This window comes from Gopherus flavomarginatus, chromosome 10 (assembly GCF_025201925.1).
Source record: "Gopherus flavomarginatus isolate rGopFla2 chromosome 10, rGopFla2.mat.asm, whole genome shotgun sequence".
Classification (NCBI taxonomy): domain Eukaryota; kingdom Metazoa; phylum Chordata; order Testudines; family Testudinidae; genus Gopherus; species Gopherus flavomarginatus.
In genome coordinates, this window is record NC_066626.1 from 9,948,200 (window position 1) to 9,967,421 (window position 19,222).

Sequence of the window (19,222 nt, forward strand, 5' to 3'; positions counted from 1 at the left end):
TTGCCAGGCTTCCTAATGGTGACAACAGCCTGTGACAAGTCTTGCGTTAGGAAAGACAACCAGCAGCTCTTGTAACCAAGTATTTCCTTTTCATGTATCTATCGACCATCAGCTCAGGACTGAGTGGGTGGAAAACATTCCTTTATTTGCAGGGGGAACTATCAGCAGATACTTCAAATGTGTCCTGGAGTGCTGCCAGAGAAAACAGAATGGCCAACATTTTCTCAATAAATAGAAGGAAATTCCATTTTGGTTTTGGCTTTTATAAAGAAAGAAAAGGCTGTGGAATCCAACCATTTTCTCCTCTTCTGCCTCAGAAACTGGAGCACTTATGATAGCAAGTAATTTTCCACCAAGCCTGAGGCCAACATTCCTGTATGCCCTCCTATTCACAGTACGCTTCATCCCAGACAGACAACCCAAACTGCTACACTGATACAGGAAGTTGTAGCACTGATGTTGCTGAAAGAGGCATTGACCATGATTACTCCAAGACACCACAGCTGATGGTTCAAATCACCTTTCCTGGACACCGGATTCCTTAAACAAGATGGATGTTTCAAGTGTTCTGAATAGACGTTTCAGGTTGTCTACGTGCATGTGAGCAGACCCAGGAGGAAGCTCTGCAGTCTTCACCTGCAGCTGGGTGCTGATCTCTGGTTCATTTGAGGCTTTTAACTGTGAGGCAATCCAGGCCAACTTGAAGTCTAACTTGTGAAAGTCAATGCGGGTGTCTAAAAAAGACTTCAGATACTCAGCCTGGGAAACCACATTCCAGCAATCACTGTCTATGCCCCAAAGTAAACCTGTCATTGGTTCTTTTTTTCTTAAATTATTAATATATTATAACAGTGTCATCAAACAAAAATACTTGCAAAGTTTTTAAAGGTGATCAGCTTCTCTATATCTGAAAGACAAAAAGGGTAAAGGAGAAGAGAAATAGAAGATAGGATCCATGAACTTAGACTGCCACAAATATCCCTTCAAAGTACAATTTTATTAATAAAAGTGGGCAAAGAATCCATAAAAATGCATTACACAAAGAACATGTAAATAGCGAAGTTTTCTTTGAAGGCCGAGGGACTGAGAGAAAAGACGTGGCCCAGCAAACAGGAGAGGCAGAAGAGCCCAGGCAGTACTTCCGCTGATTGTGCTAAGAAATGGAACTGAGGTGAAGGCATCAGAGCTCACTGTGGCTCTACTCCAGGGCAGCACACAAAAAGACTGTGACAGAATCAGTTGTTCAAAACTTTAGAGTTGGTGAGAAATTCACTTACATTGGCATACAAGACACTGACCCCAAAGTAGTTAGCTTGCTAGGACAGCATGTATCTGTAGAATGAGGTTTTTCTTATCCTCAAGATGATATGTGATGAGAAGGCAAAAGGCATCCAATATTTTGTCTTTCCTCTCTTTAAAAGTAATAGAAGTAACAGGATGGGGTGGTTTTGGCTTTTTTTTTTTAATATATTTTGGGCTAAACCGTCTCAAATTCACAACAAGTGATGAGCTCTAGGCATGAACCATAAGTGATTTAAACAAACTAGGAGGCTACTTTACAAACAAGGAGCTTTTTCAATAATTTCATTTTGTAAAGCATTTCCCACCAGCCATTTTAAAGAAAGGTATCTCACGCAACACTTAAAGAATTTACAAAGCTCTGACATTTTTGCCATGATGATACTTTCAGAATGAGCCTTTACAAATGAAGATAATCATGTTTTTTGCGCTTAAGAAGGGCTACTATTCACCCTAAAGCTTTTCTAAAATTTTAAGGAGAGAGAGAAAATCTTGTGGAAGAAAAGAAATGCCGACTGTGACCAAATCTAACCTACATTTTAGCATCAGGACTAACATTCACATAGCATGCAAGGAGCTTACTGCAACACACGGGAGACTTCAAAATCTGTAGAATAAACAGCATTCGCTCACTACATTTGCAATGTTAAGTTTACCTGACAATGTTTATGTATGCTGACTTATTAGATACCTGGAGGAGTATATGTTTCTACTGAAGAGTGTACAAGAACAGAGCGTCTTTTTGAAGGCATGGGCATTTTCCTCTCTTTGTATTTAGCCAAAGCTGCTTGTACTGCTTCAGTGTGGACATCTAGATAGTAATAAACAACAACAAAAATAGTTATGAAGTGAAGTAAAACTACATTTTCCTTCCAAAACATTATACATGCCATAGATTTAACCTTCTTTACAAATTAGTGGTGCTACATCACGGTTCATAACATTCATTATTTAGTCTGACAACGTATGCTCAGGCCCCTTGTTCAGGCATCCATTTATTTCACCAGCACTTAGTTACTAAGTAAAATCAACATACACCTCTACCCCGATATAATGCAACCCGATATAACACGAATTCGGATATAAAGCAGTAAAGCCGTGCTCCGCGGGGGCAGGGCGCTGTGCGCACTGACAGATCAAAGCACGTTCGCTATAACACGGTTTCTTTCACCTATAACGCGGTAAGATGTTTTGGCTCCTGAGGACAGCGTTATATTGGGGTAGAGGTGTATTTCCAGTCTCAACAGCACGAGCTTTTTCATCGTGTTGGAGAGTCAGAAAGCACAAAGGTCTAAAGGCCAAAACAGTAACAACAGTTTGGAGTTTAGCAACTGTGATATTTGCATTTACTCATCTACCCTAGCAAACTCAGTGACACATCCATACTGTAAAGTTTCCCCAAGTATGCTGTGATCCCCCTTGAGAGGAACTGACGGTCTCATGGGAGGTGGGGGAAGGCTGCAAAGCAGAAAAGCCTTTCAATTATTCTTCAAAATCTCAGCTTTCATTTTAAAAATAGTCTTAGTAGTTACAACTGGGGAGAAAACGTGAAGTGAGTGTAACTGATGCAGAGATGTCTGTCTGAGTTTACAAACAGCCTGAAACAACAGCTCTGAGATGTCAACTGTCTTAAAAACAAACAACCCCCCCCCACAGTGCTAACTCAGATACCAATTATTCTACTTCAAATGTTGACAAACACCAAAGAAGGTATAAAGAGGAATATACCAGCTATGACCAGAGTTCCTGGGGAGCCAGCTGAGATCACTCAATTAGGGTGAACTGCAAAGAAGGGGCAGACAATCCCCAAAGCTGGGGGATATTCTAATAGTTAGACTTACCAAACCAGCACAAAACAGCTTCTATAGTACCTCACTGGTTACTCAGAAGCCATCAACACAGTTCCCTTAAAGCAACTCATCCTCAGGCCTCCACCCAGACACTCAAGTCAAACATGAGGAGGACTTCCGAAAATCATATTCATCGTATAAAAAGGTTCTACCAATCCCAAGCAATCGGACACATTATCTCCCAAGTTAATAAATATTTCAGATCTTACCCAAATACATGCTTACCAGTGTTCCCTCTAATTTTTTACGTCCATGTGCGGAATGCATTTGATGTGCACCAATATGCAGGTGACGTGTGACACAGCACTTTCATATTGGTGCACATAACAAAATTCATGTGTTGGGGCCGAGGGGTTCAGAGTGTAGGAGGGGGCTCAGGGCTGGGGCAGAGAGTTGGGGTTTGTGTGGGGGTGAAGGCTCTGGATGGGGATGTGGGCTCTGAGGTGGGACCAGGGATGAGGGGTTCTGGGCATGAGAGGGGCCTCAGGGATGGGGCAGACAGTTGGGGTGGGTGGAGGGAACGAAGGCTCTAGCCAGGGTGTGGGCTTTGGGGTAGGGCTGGAGATGAGGGGTTTGGGGCGTGGGAGGGGGCTCAGGACTAGTGCAGAAGGTTGGGTGACTGGCTAGGGATGAAGGTTCTGGAGTGGGGCCAGGGATGAGGGGTTCAGGGTGCAAGATGGGGCTCAGGGCTGGACCAGGGAGTTGGGGTGCAGGTGGGTGAGCTCTGGGGTGGGGCCAAGGATGACAGATCTGCGAGGGTGAGATGCGATGGGAGAGATGACTCCCTCCAGCCCTCTCTCACCACAGCAGCTTGGGGGCGGGGGAGAGGTGCCTCTCTCTGGCTGTGGCAGTTCTGGCTGGGTTGGGCTGAAGGAGGGGCTCCTCTCCCCTTGATGCAGAAAGTCCGGGGTAGGTTCATGCTGGGGCCAATGGGGAGAGGCATCTCTCCCCACTGTAGCCCTAAGCCCCTGTGCGGGGCTTAATAGGCACCTGCGTGGCCATGTGACTGTGCAGCTTAGAGGTAACTTAGATGCGTATGGCCAATTCTTATTAACTAAATTAAAATTTATTAAAAAAAGTAAAGAGTGAGTATTGGTTAAAAAAATCCGTATACATACAGACATGAGTACAATTCTTGAGATTAAGATTCATAGCAGAGATGGTGAGTTTTGTAGTTGCAAAGAGTTCTTTCAAAATTAACTCATAGGTTATAGGCCATTGTTTTTATTCAGGGAGATCCAGTCAAGACTGGAGAGCTCAATCTTGGGCTTGGGCTTCCCCTGCAAGAAGTGTCAACAAGATCTGAGATAAAAAGGATCAGGACCCAAGACCTTCTTTATACAGTTTCAGGCCTTCTTGTGACAGGTTGGAGTCTTTCGGTGAACAATAGGTAATTAAGGAGATTTTTTCCTAAGCATCACTGGTAATTAGTTACCCAAATTAACACAAGGCAATTTATCCATTAGGCAGTCTATCACAAACTTCAGAGACATATAGACAATGACATCATTGCACCTAAGATTCATCTAAATATTAATATTTCCCTTTGATCTCTGAATCAATTGTGACAGTGACAGACAGGAACTGCCTGTTTACATGGCTAACATCTTAACAAGAGATAAGTACACACATATAATTAGTATCATCTCTAATTTCTAACAATATAGGTTTGAATTTCAAAGTTCTAGCCTATCTGCCATGGAATGGCCCTAATTACTATTTACATACCTTTCTAACATCTCTCTAATGGGTGACTCTGGGTTATTTAGCCTACAAGCTGCTTAACCCTTTCCGGCCATGTGTCACATTTTGTATGAAATTGTTGTAATTATGCAACAATGGTAGTGACGGTAATATTTTAATTAATGTCACACCAGCAGTTCCCAAAATGGTTGAGGAAGGAGAGAGTGAGGCAGAATGCCATAGAAAATGTATAAATTAAGATTTTATACCTCTAATATCACATGGCAAGACTGTAGGGTAGTGCAATTGCTTTCATTTCCCTGAAGGGGACTCAGCCCCCAAAAGTTTGGGAAACACTGCCATACTATAACAGTTGCATAATTTGCGACTTCATCTTCTCCCCCTTATTGTTATTTTTAAACTTTAGGTAAACTGGACCTGATGAAAATAAGGCAGTGACAGTACTGCCAAAGCTAGGGTCACACTGCAGATAGATTCTATGCAAGCTTTCTCCACAAGACTTTGTCTGTGAACTTCAACCCTGCTGTACAACCTGCTGGGTATCCCAAACCTGGAGAGAGAGAAAATCATGCCAGACTATGTGATTGCTTGGGGAAGTTTGTAGATGTCCATCCGAGAGTGGGCAGGTCAAATGCATGTTTTCATTTATGATCTAAGTAGGATTCAAACTGATGTGAAAGACTAGTATGCTATATATAAACAGAATATTTTTGGTGAATATTTCGCCTGCTGAATCTCACTTCCTGTCCATCAGCTCCTGAATACTAGAATCTTAGCTTAAAATCATTTTCTATTTAAAGAAAAACAAAACTGCATGCTATCATTACAGTGTTCTCTTCTGGGTTTAAGAGTGATTTGCAAATACATAAGGAAACAGTTAGTAGGGTTATGTGTTGCAAATATAAAATGCAAGAGGTAGAAGGGCTATCAAGCATATAAGTGATTAATTTTTAATAAATGTGGCTTCCCCTAAGTACATTCAAAACTGTTTAAGAAATCAAATTCAGTTGTGTTTGGAAATTACCTGCCCAAAGTCTCTTCTTTAAAATAAGATCATTTAATGGGGGGGTGTAGAGGAGAGAATGAATAAAAGCACACCACCTTATTTTCATGTATGGTTTTGCATCCAACTTTTACTAAGCACTAAAATTCATTTAAAGCATAATTATTCCAGAATTAATGCAGACAGATTTATTAGACTTGATCTACACTACAAACTGGTGTACATAGTGCTCTGGTGATGGGAGGGCTTCTCCCATCAACATAGCTACTGGCTCGGGGCGGGGGGGAGGTGAGTACCTATTCTGACAAGAGAAGCAATACCAGGATATTGATGTGCATCCTGGACTCTCAAGATGGCCAGGTATGTTGTGCCACGAGGCTCTTCATGTGGGCTTAACAATCTAAGAGAGGTGTGTCCTTAATAATGGTCCTGTCCAGACAGGAAGGGTGAAAGGTGGTGCCCACACATACCTCATAAGAATTTCTCCATCATAGCAGAGAAGATACTACATTGGCCAGAACTGTCACCATGAGGTTTCATGGAATGGCAGTCTGGAGAGTACACCAATTGCAGTCATGTTTGAAGGCAATGAAGGTGGAGTTTGTGAATGAGGTGACCTAGGCGCATGAGGCCATATGACCTACCAGAGACAAACATGACTTCAAAGTTGCCCTGATGAAGTCCACAGATTATGTGGAGGTGAGAACAATTTTTTTTGGCATTTATGCTGACTCCCAGCGAGAAGAGGAGATGTAGCATCATAGAAGTTGACATGTAGGCTTCCTGGTGGGACTTGGTGACAAGGAACCAGTTGTTGAGGTGGGGGAAAGACAATGAGACCACGGCATCTGACATAATCTGCTACTGATGAGAATGTCTTGGTAAAGACTCTGGGGGCAGTCACTATGTCAAAGGGGAGTATTCTGTACTGAAAAAGTTTGGAGGAGCCCACCATGAATCTGAGGAACTACCTGTGAGCGGGTTGAATAAAGTAGGTGTTCTTCATATCAAGAGCATAAGATTCCCCTTTCTAAAGATGGAATTATAGCTGCCAACGTGACTAGTGAAAATCCGAGTTTGCGAATGAAGTGGTTGAGATGGCGGAGACCGAGGATTGGTCTCCATGTTCTATTGCTCCTCACTGCAGTAAGGAATTCATCTCTTGATTGAGAATACTAAGAGGCCCCCAAAGAGGGGTGGGGTGTGGGATTGGAGGAGATAAGGATGTAAACTCTCTTATAGCCCAAGTGGAGGACATTTAGCATGCACTTGTCTGTTATTACACTGAAATAGAGTGCTAGGTGACCCCCAAATGGCGTGTGCAGGTTGGGAAGTGTTGGGCTTAGTATTCCGGGGCTCTCAAGCTCCCGTCAAAAATGTTGAGCCAGGGCCTGATATTGAGATGCTGAGCCAGTTGCAGAGGAACTTGAAGTGAAGAGCCCTCTGTCTTTGACGTGGTGGTTCACAGGGTCTCCGACAGAAAAACTGCTGAGCCACAAGTCTAGATCTGAACAATGGGCAGTGAAATTTCCCTTTGGGGCAGGTGTATATCTCCCCACTGAGTGGAGGGTAGCCCTGGAGTCCTTCAGGATATGGAGGGACTCATCCGTCTTTTGGCTGAAGAGGTGTGATTCATCAAAGTGAAGGTCCATGATAGTTGTCTGGACCTCCCTAGGGAACCCTGACGCCTTGTGCATGACTACTGCAAGTAGCCAGAGCTCTAGCAGAGGTATCAGCTTCAGAATGGAGAATAAACTTGGCTATCAATCTACCAGAACTTGCAAATGAGCCCTAGACTGCTGTGGAAGGCTGTCAGTAAACTGAAAACTTGGCATAGTTCAGGAAATGGTATTTAGCCACTGGCATCCAGTAAATGCCTACCCTGAACTGGAGGCTGGATGATGAGAAGACCTTTCTCTTCAGAAGATCCAGGATGTTGCTGTCTACCCCTTTTAGAAATAGCGTGGATCATCAGTGAGTTGGCAGCGGGTTGAGAAAACAAAAAATGTGCTCCTTTGGCCAGCACATAACACTTCTCTGCCCTTTTAGGGGTAGGAGCACAGATGGCAGAGGTGTCCTAGCTGGCTCCAGTATGGCTTCACTAATGGGGAGAGCTTTTCTGTTGGGTTCGGGTGCATGCAGGATGTCAAAGTTTGTGTTGGGAGTCCTGGATCTCCTTGAGAGGAATCTGCAGCTCTCCAGCAATTGAGTGAAGGTGGTCCTGGAACTGCCTGAAATCATGGGGACAGAGGGGAAAAGAAGTAGTAAGAGTCACCATCTCATCCGGAGATGAAGATGGCAGTCTTACCAGTTCCAGTAGAACTGACTCCGAGTTAGATGAGATGGAGGTTGGTCCCAAACCAGTGTGGTCTTTGGGGGTGAAGGGGTGGAGGACATGTAGGGAAGGGGAAGAAAGCATTCATCAGGTGGTTCAAAATCTCTCAATGAAAAGGATGATTATTCTGGTGGCAATGGCGGTACTGCTGGTGCCGTTGAAGGGGAGATGTATTTCATGCAGTCGATTCCCCCAGAGATGATGATATCTTCCTGGAGACAGAATGGCTCAATGGAGAAGGGGATTCTGGATCCAGGAGAGCAAAAATGTCTGTGGGGCAGCAACAGATTCAGATTTCCCTGGTGTGAGAGGGGTTCTACTTGTTCGAGCAACTGGAGCAGACAAGGACAGCGGTGTCCAAAATTAAGAGTGATCAGACTTCACTGGTGCTGAAGGATCCCAGGGTGTGGGAGGTGCCAAAGTTGATGGTACCAACGGAACACAGACCATTACCAATGCAGCCCAATGCTTGTGAGCTTTCTTATGTCTCTGGGACTTCGTATGTCCCATGGGGGCAAGCTGACTGGCTTGCTTACAGCTGAATCTGACTTCTTTGAAGTGGATTTAGAGGAAGATTTAGTTTCATGCTTAAAAGAGTGCTTCCTGACAGGACCCCACAGAGAGGTATGTCTGGATAGATTTTCTCACATCAGAATTGGATTTAGCAGCAAAGCAGCACAGAAGTGCACTCCTTGCTGAATCCAGCCAAGGTACTGGGGGGGGAGGAGGAGGGGAGAGGAGGGAGAAGTCCCCTGGCCTGGGATTGACTGAGACCTGTGGCCTCCGTCATGAGCTATTTGTGGAGATGAAGTTCCCACCTTTCACGGTTACGGCTAGGGAATGATTGGCACATACTGCACTTCGCTGTAATGTAGGCTTCTCCAAGGCAGAACAGGCAGCACTGGAGATCATCACTGACTGAGAAGGATCATGGGCAGGAAGCCCAGAGTTTGAAGCCCAGAGTCCTGGACACAGTCCAGTACCTGAATGAGAATGAGGCAGGGCCCCATCATGAGATTAATCTAAACACTAATAGCGCTATAAAATACTAAACTATTTAAACTATTTACAAACTAGATAATTATTTTGTAGGATGAATTCAAAGCTGTGGACACTGAAGGTTGTGACCCAGACAATGCAGCAGTGAGAAGGAATTGGAAAAGCAGTCGGTTTGCCCTACCCTTTATTCCTTCGGATAGAGGCATAAGATGAGCTGGTGCGTATGCATGGACCAGACACTTTTCAAATTTCCTAGCTTCAGATGCCTCGTGCACATGCGTAACCCCCAGTGGAATATAATAGGGACCATCACTTGAAGAAGAATGTGTGTTAACTACTTATGAAAACAATCTGTTCCACCTTGTATTTAGCTGTGACCTCTGAGTATGTTTCCCAGACCCAAAGAAGAGCTGTCTCAAAAGCTTGTCTCTTTCTCCAACAGAAGTTGGTCCAATAAAAGATATTACTTAACCCATCTTCTCTCTCTAAATTAAAATGTTATATTGTTATGATACTAAAGCAGCATTCAACAGGAATTAGCATAACAAATGTTTTACTTTCCAGACAAGTCCTCCCAGAATAAGATGGCAATATATAATATTTACAGTTCACGTGAAACTAAACAGCACAGTGAATAACTGCACAGATTAAGACAGTTATCCCCAACTGGTAGAGTGTGCCCTTTAGAGGGATAAGGAAGTCTAGCTGGTAAGTAAGGGTGTGTATGTACGCATATGTGGAAGATATAAATTAAGATGGGTAGGACTTTAAACACCATCTGGAAGATTTGGATTTGGAGCTCAGGGGCGGGGGGGCACATTTAGTTTTATTTTTCTGAGAGACTCAGCTTTCAAAAGTTTGAGAAATACTGGATTAAGAGGTGAAAAGTAAAAGGAGGATAGTCAGCATTAACTCATTCTATTCATGAATCCCATAACCACCATCTTCTACTGCTTTCTCAACTCCTTAACTCAGTGATACTCAGACCTCAGTGGTTCAGAAGCTAAATTAGTGATCAACATTTCCAAAAAGAGCCACAGGAGTGTGAACTCATTGTTTCATTACTATATATTTCTCACAGCAAAATGACTGACCCAGTATTCTACAATTGGTTAGTAACACAGAAAAAGCATCCTGATTGGTTAATAACTTAATTAAACCACGCCAGGTTTTAGTGTCATGTGCTGCAAAGAGCCACAGGAGACACATTAAAGAGTCAGTTGCTGCTCCCGAGCCTCAGTCTGAATATCACTGCCTGAACCTCCCTCCTATATCCACTTAAGATTTATTTCTTACTTGAAATATCTTTATTATCAAAATTAAAAAGTCTTGCCCCCAGAAAACAATTGGGCAGGGCCATCCTCTTTCTATCAGCCAAGTAAATCAAGTAGTTGGTTTCTCTTCCCTTGAGACACATTATTCCTTTCCCACATGTTGCCATGAGAACAGTTTCCCCACATTATCTAGATGAAGACAAAATAAACTTCATGTCTGACCACCAAAAAAATAAAATGACTAGAATAATGTTGAAGAAACGTGTTCTATGATCTTGGACTTGGCTCCTGCCTTTAAAGATACAAATGTCCAGGAAACCATTCCCACTGAAAGTTTTCAAGTGTGACTACCCAGATAAAATAAAAATGTTCATCAAACCACAGCCAAACACTTAAAACAAAATGAAAAGAATTTAATCTACAATAGTGCTTAAGGAACAACTAGATGTTTGTTTGCTTTGTAAACTTCAGTTGATTGATATTTTTCATTTGATTTGGTTTCAATTGGCACTGTCGAGTAGGAATAAATAGTCAATGTTCAACAGATAAAAAGGGACCAAGCCTACTAATCAAAGTGGAAAAATACCCTGTGCAATGAATGCCTTTTCCATTTTAAAGACAATTGTTGTTGTATACAGTATTTAACTGAAACATAAGGTCAATTTTCTATTTGCTGTTTTAAAAGTGTAATTTAAAACTAAGATGTGCTATATTTTCTTTCCTTTTCCACCCTCAGCCCATTTCCCCCCTTATTTCCTATAAATATATTGTGTATTTTTTTATACATTTTCAGTGCACTCTCTTTTCCTTCTACTTCTGCACCTAATACTAAGGAACCATACTAGGATCAGTGCTATTTAATATGTTCATTAATTTTCTGGAGAAGGGGAAGAAACAATGAAGTGGCAAAATCTGTGGAGGACAAAATTATGTAGGTTAGTCAGAATGAGAGAAGATGACTCAGGAACGACAGAAAGATTTGCCTAAGGCTAGCAATTGGTGATGGATTCAATTGTATACAAGTGCAAGGTAACAACCATAAGGAGGAACAATTTTAACTAATCACTCTGGAAAGAAATCCCTGACCTGCAATATTGTGCTCCATTCAATCATCTCATCTTAAAAAAGACACAGCACATACAGAAAGAGTACAAAGAAGGGCAAGAAAAAGTATGCAGAGGCATGTAAAGACTTTGTACCAGGAGAGATTAGAAAGATCAGGACTATAAATTAGAAAGGAAACAAAGAAGAGGGGATATGACAGAAGTACGTAGAACAGAATAGTACCCAGACGGTCAGTCTGAAACCTCTATTTACCCCTCTCATTATACTAGCACAAGGGGACATCCAGTGTAAGATAAAACACAACAACATTTTAAAGAGATAAAAATATCTTTATAATTTTTAAACACAACAAACTAGGTGGAACTAATTGACTTAGACACTATTGAGGCCAAGAACTTAGCAGCAATTAGAAAAGGATGAGATGTATGTATGAATATCAACAACGACAGTAGCTAGATTGAAATGGAAAAGAGACAGTTGTATTTCAGGACAAAGGCCAACTGACTGTGGTCAGAAACAAACTTCCCTTATGCAGAGGTTATTTCACAATTATCTACCATGCAGTTCCTTACTCTTCCCTCTGAAGCATCTGGTACTGGTCACTGCTGGAGTCAGGATATTGGATTGCTGGTCAGACCCAATATGGAAAGTCCAATGTTCAATTAACATTCCATTTGGTTCAATGCAGGAATCTATGGCTGCTCTGGTAGTGTGCAAGCATAATGGGAAACAATTTTCACAAAGTTCTTCCTACAGAAGAGAAATTTTCTAAAACTTTTCTCCCACTGCTAATACTAGTTTAGTTCCACTATTGTTAGGAGCATCAGGAGCCCAAATGCTGCAGATGCTATCGCTGGCATTTAACACTACTTTGATGAGACATGCTCCGCACAAGGTTCTGTGATGCAGCACCACAAGGGTCTCTCATTAAGTTACATCTTTTAGCCAACGTAAAGAGTGTACTTTGAAAAATAACCTCATCTTATTATGGTGGTGGTTATTCAGGCTGAAACATTTTAGGGAAGGAAAATTAAATCAATAACCACTAAGCTAAAATTCTTCACTGTATTTCAAACAAAATTAAAAACAAACCCATAGAACAAGCTTGGATAATATTTTCTCAATTAATATTAAAACTCCAGGGAAAAGACGACAAAATACATTCACATTTGTCCTTTTATCTCCTTTCTTCATAAAAATAAAATGAAGATGGAGGGAGCTGCTGGCTGCACAGGTCTGAAGTTGCAGTAGCTTGCAAGCTCTCTGGATTTATTCTAAAAAAGAGTGGCCTCTGAAAGATGTCATGTCTACATTATCTTGGCTAGGCACATGGCTAAACAGTACCATAAGCCGAATATAAATCAAGACATGCCCTTTAACAATGAATCTGGTATCCTCTTAGCATACTAGAGTCTTCTGAAACACCACACAGGGACAAAAGAATCCAGTTACATATATTCCAACTGAGAATTTTTCCCCTCTAACACCACATTTTAAGCTTTCAAACATGGAAGTACACTTCCTGCTAGCATTTCAAGGATAAGTTTTAGTTGGTATAGCAGAGAGTGAAAACAACAGGATCATGGTAATTGCCATACTGGATGGGACCAGTGAGTACATTATCCTGTCTCTGGGTATGGCTACACTTGCAGCTGTACAGCGCTGGGAGTTACAGCTGTCTTCGTACAGCTGTGTAGGGAAAGCGCTGCAGTGTGGCCACACTGACAGCTACCAGCGCTGCAGTGTGGCAGCATTTGCAGCGCTGTTGGGAGTGGCTGAACAGGCATTCTGGGATACCTCCGAATACCTCTGGAGGCCAATTACAGCGCTTTTGGTGGCCACACTGGCGGAGCAGCACTGCATTACCAGCGCTGCAATCGTTATACCCCAGGCAGAGCAGGAGTACAGCCAGCGCTGCAGTTAGGGAGATGCAGGGCTGTATGTGCCTTGCAAGTGTGGACGGTGAGTAAGTTGCAGCACTGTAAACCCACCACCAGCGCTGCAACTCTCCAGTGTAGCCAAGACCTCTGATAGTGATTGGAAACTATTACAAAAGATAAAAACCAAGTTAGAAGCAACATTCATCCAGTAGCCACATCAAAACAGGACTAATTTTTTCTTGACTGTTCAAAATTTGGTCACTGAGAAAACCTGAAATTCAAAAAGGAAGGATTTGCTAGGCTTAGAAATCGTGATAAACATCATAATTTTAAACGGAAGTAAATTAAAAGTCAATTTTGAACACAGCTCTGGAAATACTAACTGAAGTTTTTGGAACAAAACAGCAGCAGCGGCAGCTAGTATGACTGTTCTCTGAAAGAGTGTTCACTTCTTGATATATGTGCACGGTAGCTGAAATTGTTCCCAAGACTACCCCAATAACTATTAACAGTGAGAATACAGTAGAACCTCAGAGTTATTCACACCAGAGTTACAAACTGACCAGCCAACCACACACCTCATTCGGAACTGGACGTAAGCAATCAGGCAACAGCAATGACCCCCCCAAAAAAGGGGGGCGGGGAGGAAATATAGTACAGTATAGTGTTAAATGTAAACTACTAAAAAAATAAAGGGAAAGATTCAAAAGAATATTTGACAAGGTCAGGAAACTCTGTGCTTGCTTCATTTAAATTAAGATGGTTAAAACCTGCATTTGTCTTCTGCATAGTAAAGGTTTAAAGGTGCATTAAGTCAATGTTGAATTATAAACTTGAAAGAACAACCATAATGTTTTGTTCAGAGTTACAAATAAGCACCATTCCCGAGGTGTTTGTAACTCTGAGGTTCTACTGTTCAGGTTTCTGTGATCAACCCTTCCACACAATACAGTATCATCTTATACCACCAACACCATAAAATTAGAAAAAGGCCTTCTTAGGGTTACTGCCCTAGTTTGTCCTTTTCTCCACATCAACCAATGATAGGCTTCCTCCAGAGTGTATTTTAGATACACATTGAACATTTTGTTTGCTGATAGTAAAATTATATTGTAAATAAGTTTGATACACAAAAGAGACGGAATTTAAAGCAAATGACTAAATTATTCTGATCTTAAGCAACCCATTTAATTAATTCTCTTTGATATTCATTATTATCCTCATCCCCAAACTTCAGAAAATCTATTCTTCGGATAGCACATATCTTTCCAAAAGCTCTTGTACATGCTACCCAAACCACATAAAAGATCCCATCAACCCTTGAATTATTCAAAAACAAACCATGGAGATGCAATGCCTTGATTTTAGGAGCAGAGTTTTCTCAATGAAAATACCGGTAATAAAAATGTGAAGCCATAAATACTGGTGCCAAGTAGTTAAAAGCAAGGCGACTGAAGAATTAGTAAGATATTACTTCAAAAATTTAGATTTTGCAGCCAATTTCTCTAGATATCGCCTTCCTCTCCAGTCCTGCGACATGTAGTTACCCTCAACAGCACACCAAAACAGCATTCTAGTTAGAAGTCAGTGGATAGACTTACCAGATGATGGCTTTCAAAAAGCACCTGCCTTTCTCAGTAATGTGAGAAGGAATTTCACATCAAAACACAATGTATTTTAGCCACCTGAGCAGCAACAATGGAAACAGGATATGAGGAGGATATGGATATTTTCATAGAAATTTCCCAAAACACGTTTCTTTGTTGGACTGAAGCATGTTTACAAGTTCATGTAGAATATCCATTGTGGTGTTTCCCTTACTTGAGTGTATTTGCCTCAAATCAGGAAATGTTTGAAAGAGCACTTTGGTAAATATGGTAATTCTATAACCCTTATGTTAAAAAAAAAATCATAGCCTTGTAAAAATTAACACAGGGTGCTCCAAAGACAGGAAGCAAGACCAGCAGATGAGAGGAAATTGTTAAGCATGGCTTAAGCCCATAACAAGGAAAACATCAGAATGTGTTTGATTTTCTTTCTTCCCCAACCATTTTCTCCACTTTGGAGTTGGCCAAGCATTGCCTATATGATATACAGCACACCTGCTTGGACAGATTTCCTCATATCTTGCCTTCTTCCAATATGGAAAGCACTTCACTTGGCTCCCTAAGCATAATATATGTACCTCTCTATGGGTGTAAGGACACTGTTGGGCCACCCGTTTTGTTTTAGCTGCATAGATTTTCCTTACCAGATCGGAAGCGCTCATCTCTGGAGTTGGTAGAACGTGATTTTTGCTGTTTAGATACAGCAGCTGTAGCCTGTGAAGAGCCTGGGATTCTGTTCTCTGCTTGCAGGGATGGATCTACACCTGAAATACAATTCCACCTCATGTAAACAATTCACATCTACTAATAGACAATATCTGGTCAGTGATGCATGAATGCTTATATTTCCCAGTACAAAGAGTACTTTTTTAGAAAAAGTAAAATATACCATTCAACAGCCAGGTTTAAAAACTATTTCCACAGGTTACAATGGAAAAGGATATTTAATTAAATTCCAATAGATGAAGTATTTTTACAAAATCTGACGCTGACTCACAAACGTTAATTCATGCCACGTATCTGTAAAGCAGAACTAGAACAGAGCCCTGTCAATATTAAAAAAAAAAATCTAATTTTCTTACCTGCAGCCTCAGTTTCAAAGACTCAAATCTATCAATCTGAACTGATTATTATTTTACCAAGACTGAGCCAACATCTCTGAACAACTGAAAATACAACTACTTCAATCAACAACACACTGTCAAGAGTGCTTATCAAAAGCAGTGCCTTCATGCTAGTCCAGAGACAAGTTAATGGAAAGATCTGATGGGCAGATCTAAATCCCAGAAACTATTCTGCATCACAGATCATCTAAATGGACTGAAAGAACTTACTGTAAAATGTCAAGAGAAAAAGCTGAGACAATGGGGTGGGGGTGAAGGAATATCTTTTATTGGACCAATTTTTGCTGCTGAGAAAGACAAGCTTTTAGGTCACACAGAGCTCTTCTTCAGGTCTGGGAAAGGTACTTCCCGCATCACAGTAAAATGCAAGGGGGAATAGATTGTTAGCATAAGTACTTCGTGCATAATGTAAGGGACCGTTCAAGGTAGCATGGCCCATTAACACCTTTGCAGTCATAGGACAAAAAGGAGGGTTAATGGGTTACAGATTGTTGTAATAGACTGAACTGGATTTATGGCTTATGATTTTCAGTGTCTAGCAGAGAATTAAATTTAAGCTCCCAGGGTCATCTTATGAAAAAGTGCCCTGCAGGTTTTCTTTGTGGATGAGGACTCAGAGGTCAGATACAGAGTGATCGCTTTTTGAGAAGCAGTCAGCCACAGGTGACAGGATGTTTTTATCTTATCATTTTCCCATGTGAATTCATTGAGTGCTGTTACTGGAGCATGTAGTGCACTGGATGAAGTACATCACATGCTGTGATAGGAACGTGTAGGATTCACGGATCTTGAAAGGTGAGTTGTGTGCGTGTGTGTGGAGAGGGTTGATCATTGTAGCAGTGAAGATATGTCTGCAGGTTTTTCATCTGTTGTTCTGGTAGGGTCTGGTGCCGCTTTGAGTTGGTGTTTCCTGGTCTGTGAGGATCCTGCTTCTGATAATGAGCTTGTAGACACTGGGGGATTGTTTGAAGGCCAGAGGAAGAGGTTCAGGAAAGATTTCTTTCAGGATGGGGTCCCCACTGAGGATGGGCTGTATTTGTTTGATGATACCCCATATGGGTTCCAGTGTGGGGTAACAGGTGAAAACCACGGTGCGTGGCCAGAGGGGTTTTTATTTCTGTATTGAAGCAGGTTCTCTCAGGGTATTTGGATGGCATATTCCATATGCAATCTACTTCTCTGGTGTGGTGTCCTTGTTTGGTGAAGGTGGTTTTAAGTGTGTTAAGATGATCCTGGACTTTCTCCTCGGAGCACAGTCTGCGGTATTTGAGTGCCTGGCTATAGATAAACAGATTTATTGGTGTGTTTGTTTGGTTACTGGATCTAAGGTAGGTAGGTATGGGGATCCATAAGTTTCCTGTATATGGTGATCTGTAGGGTTCCACTGCTGAAGCCCATTGTGGTGTCCAGGAAGTTGATACTAGTGTGGAATGTTCCAGAGAGTTTGATAGATGGTGGTGGTTGCTGAAGTTGTGGTGGAAGTCTATGAAGAAGTTTAAGATGTCTGTCCGGAGGATGAAAATATCATTGATGTACATCTCAGGAATAACACTGGTTTCCTGCTGCATTTGTTGAGAAATTCTTCCTCAAGGTGGCCCATGAAGGGGTTGGCATATGGGGAAGCCATCCTAGTACCCATGGTTTTGACAAAGAGCTATGGATGAGGAAGAAATGGATGAGTTTGGCGATGTGTTTGGGTTGGATAGTCAAGAGTTGTCCATTGACTTGTAAATATTTGAGGCTGACAGCTATGCCGTCATCATGACGGATGTTGGTGTACTGGGAAGAGACATCCACAGTGGTGAGGATGGTATTCTGAGGTAGGCTGTTAATGTTGTGGAGTTTGTGCAGGAAGTCAATTGTGTCCTGGAGGAAGCTGGCCCATTGAGTGGCAAATGGTTTAAGGATGGTTTTTATGAATCCCAATATTCCTTCAGTAAGAGTGCCGTGGCTAGATATGATGGGTCTGCCTGGATTCCTTTGTTTGTGTATCTTGGGAAGCACACAGAAGGCCCCTGGGATAAGTTTGTGGGGGATGAGTTTCATCTTGGATTTTCTGGGGGAAGAATTTGATGATATCCTTAAATTCCTGGGTAAATTGTGGTGCGGGGTCTTCAAGTTCTTTATAGTAGGTGGTGTCAGTTGTTTGTTAGCCTCGTTAACGTAATCATTACAGGTGAGGCCTACAATGGGGCCTCTGTCTGCTGGTTTGATCACTATCTGGTGGTTAGATTTCAGGCTGTCCTCTCAGCAGTGGGGAGATTATGGTGAATGTGATGTTTGTTAAGGATTTCACAATCAATTATTTCCCCTGAAGCAATTAACGTAATGATCAAGAGTGTTGTTTCATTAGCTCTGTGGCATCCAGTCAGATGATTCTTTTTTCTTATGATTATCAGTGGAGACCTGGTGTCTATCTTGAACAGTCCCTTACAATATGCACTAACTTCTTATGCTGAACAATCTGTTCCACCTTGCATTTTGCAGTGACTCTGTGAGTACCTCTCCCAAACCCAGAGAAGAGCTCTGAGTGGCTTGAAAGCGTGTCTCTCCCACCAACAGAAGTTGGTGCAATAAAAGATGTTACCTTACCCACATTGTGTCTCCAATATCCTCGGACCCACACAGCTACAACTAACACTGCGTACAACAAGAGAAAAGGTGTGAATTGCCCAGCACAAAGATACATACTTCATCCTAAAATCAACTAGGTAGTGGATCAAATCTAGCCCATTATCCTATGAAAATCATTTACTTAATAGGAAACTGTTCTCTGCCATGAAAGCAATTTAAGATGTAGAATTAAGGTAACTACAGTAAGTCAACCCAGCACCAGAGTAAGCTGAAAGAACAATCTGACATTTCCCTATTTTAAATATAGAAACAGAAAAGTGTTCCTTCCTCTGTCAAGCAACTCTGCAAATAAGGCAGCCAGATTATGCAAGGATGACAGCGGGCAGGGATAAGGAATGTAAGTGTGTGTAATCAGAGTCGATGTAAAAGAGCAGTACCTAGAAGATTCATATTTTATAAGATCCCTGTAACAGCTCCAAGAGACCAACAATCCCAGCCTGCTGACAAA

The 19,222-nt window shown here is 41.8% G+C and overlaps 1 protein-coding gene across 10 annotated transcripts in view; it reads right to left on the reverse strand.

The window, feature by feature from the left end:
- Positions 1–19,222, reverse strand: part of DIP2A (disco interacting protein 2 homolog A) — a 223,301-nt gene that overhangs the window by 113,352 nt on the left and 90,727 nt on the right. For 9 of the 10 annotated variants that reach the window (XR_007768344.1, XR_007768343.1, XR_007768342.1 and 6 more), the window contains 2 exons: positions 15,661–15,780; positions 1,991–2,110 (listed from right to left, as the gene is read on the reverse strand). Coding sequence is in view for 4 of the 10 variants with exons in the window: in XM_050916476.1 (XP_050772433.1) it covers positions 1,991–2,110; positions 15,661–15,780 (240 nt within the window). In the remaining 6 variants the exon portion in view is untranslated. The remainder of the gene's footprint in view (positions 1–1,990; positions 2,111–15,660; positions 15,781–19,222) is intronic. The other variant, XM_050916475.1, reaches the window with a different exon arrangement.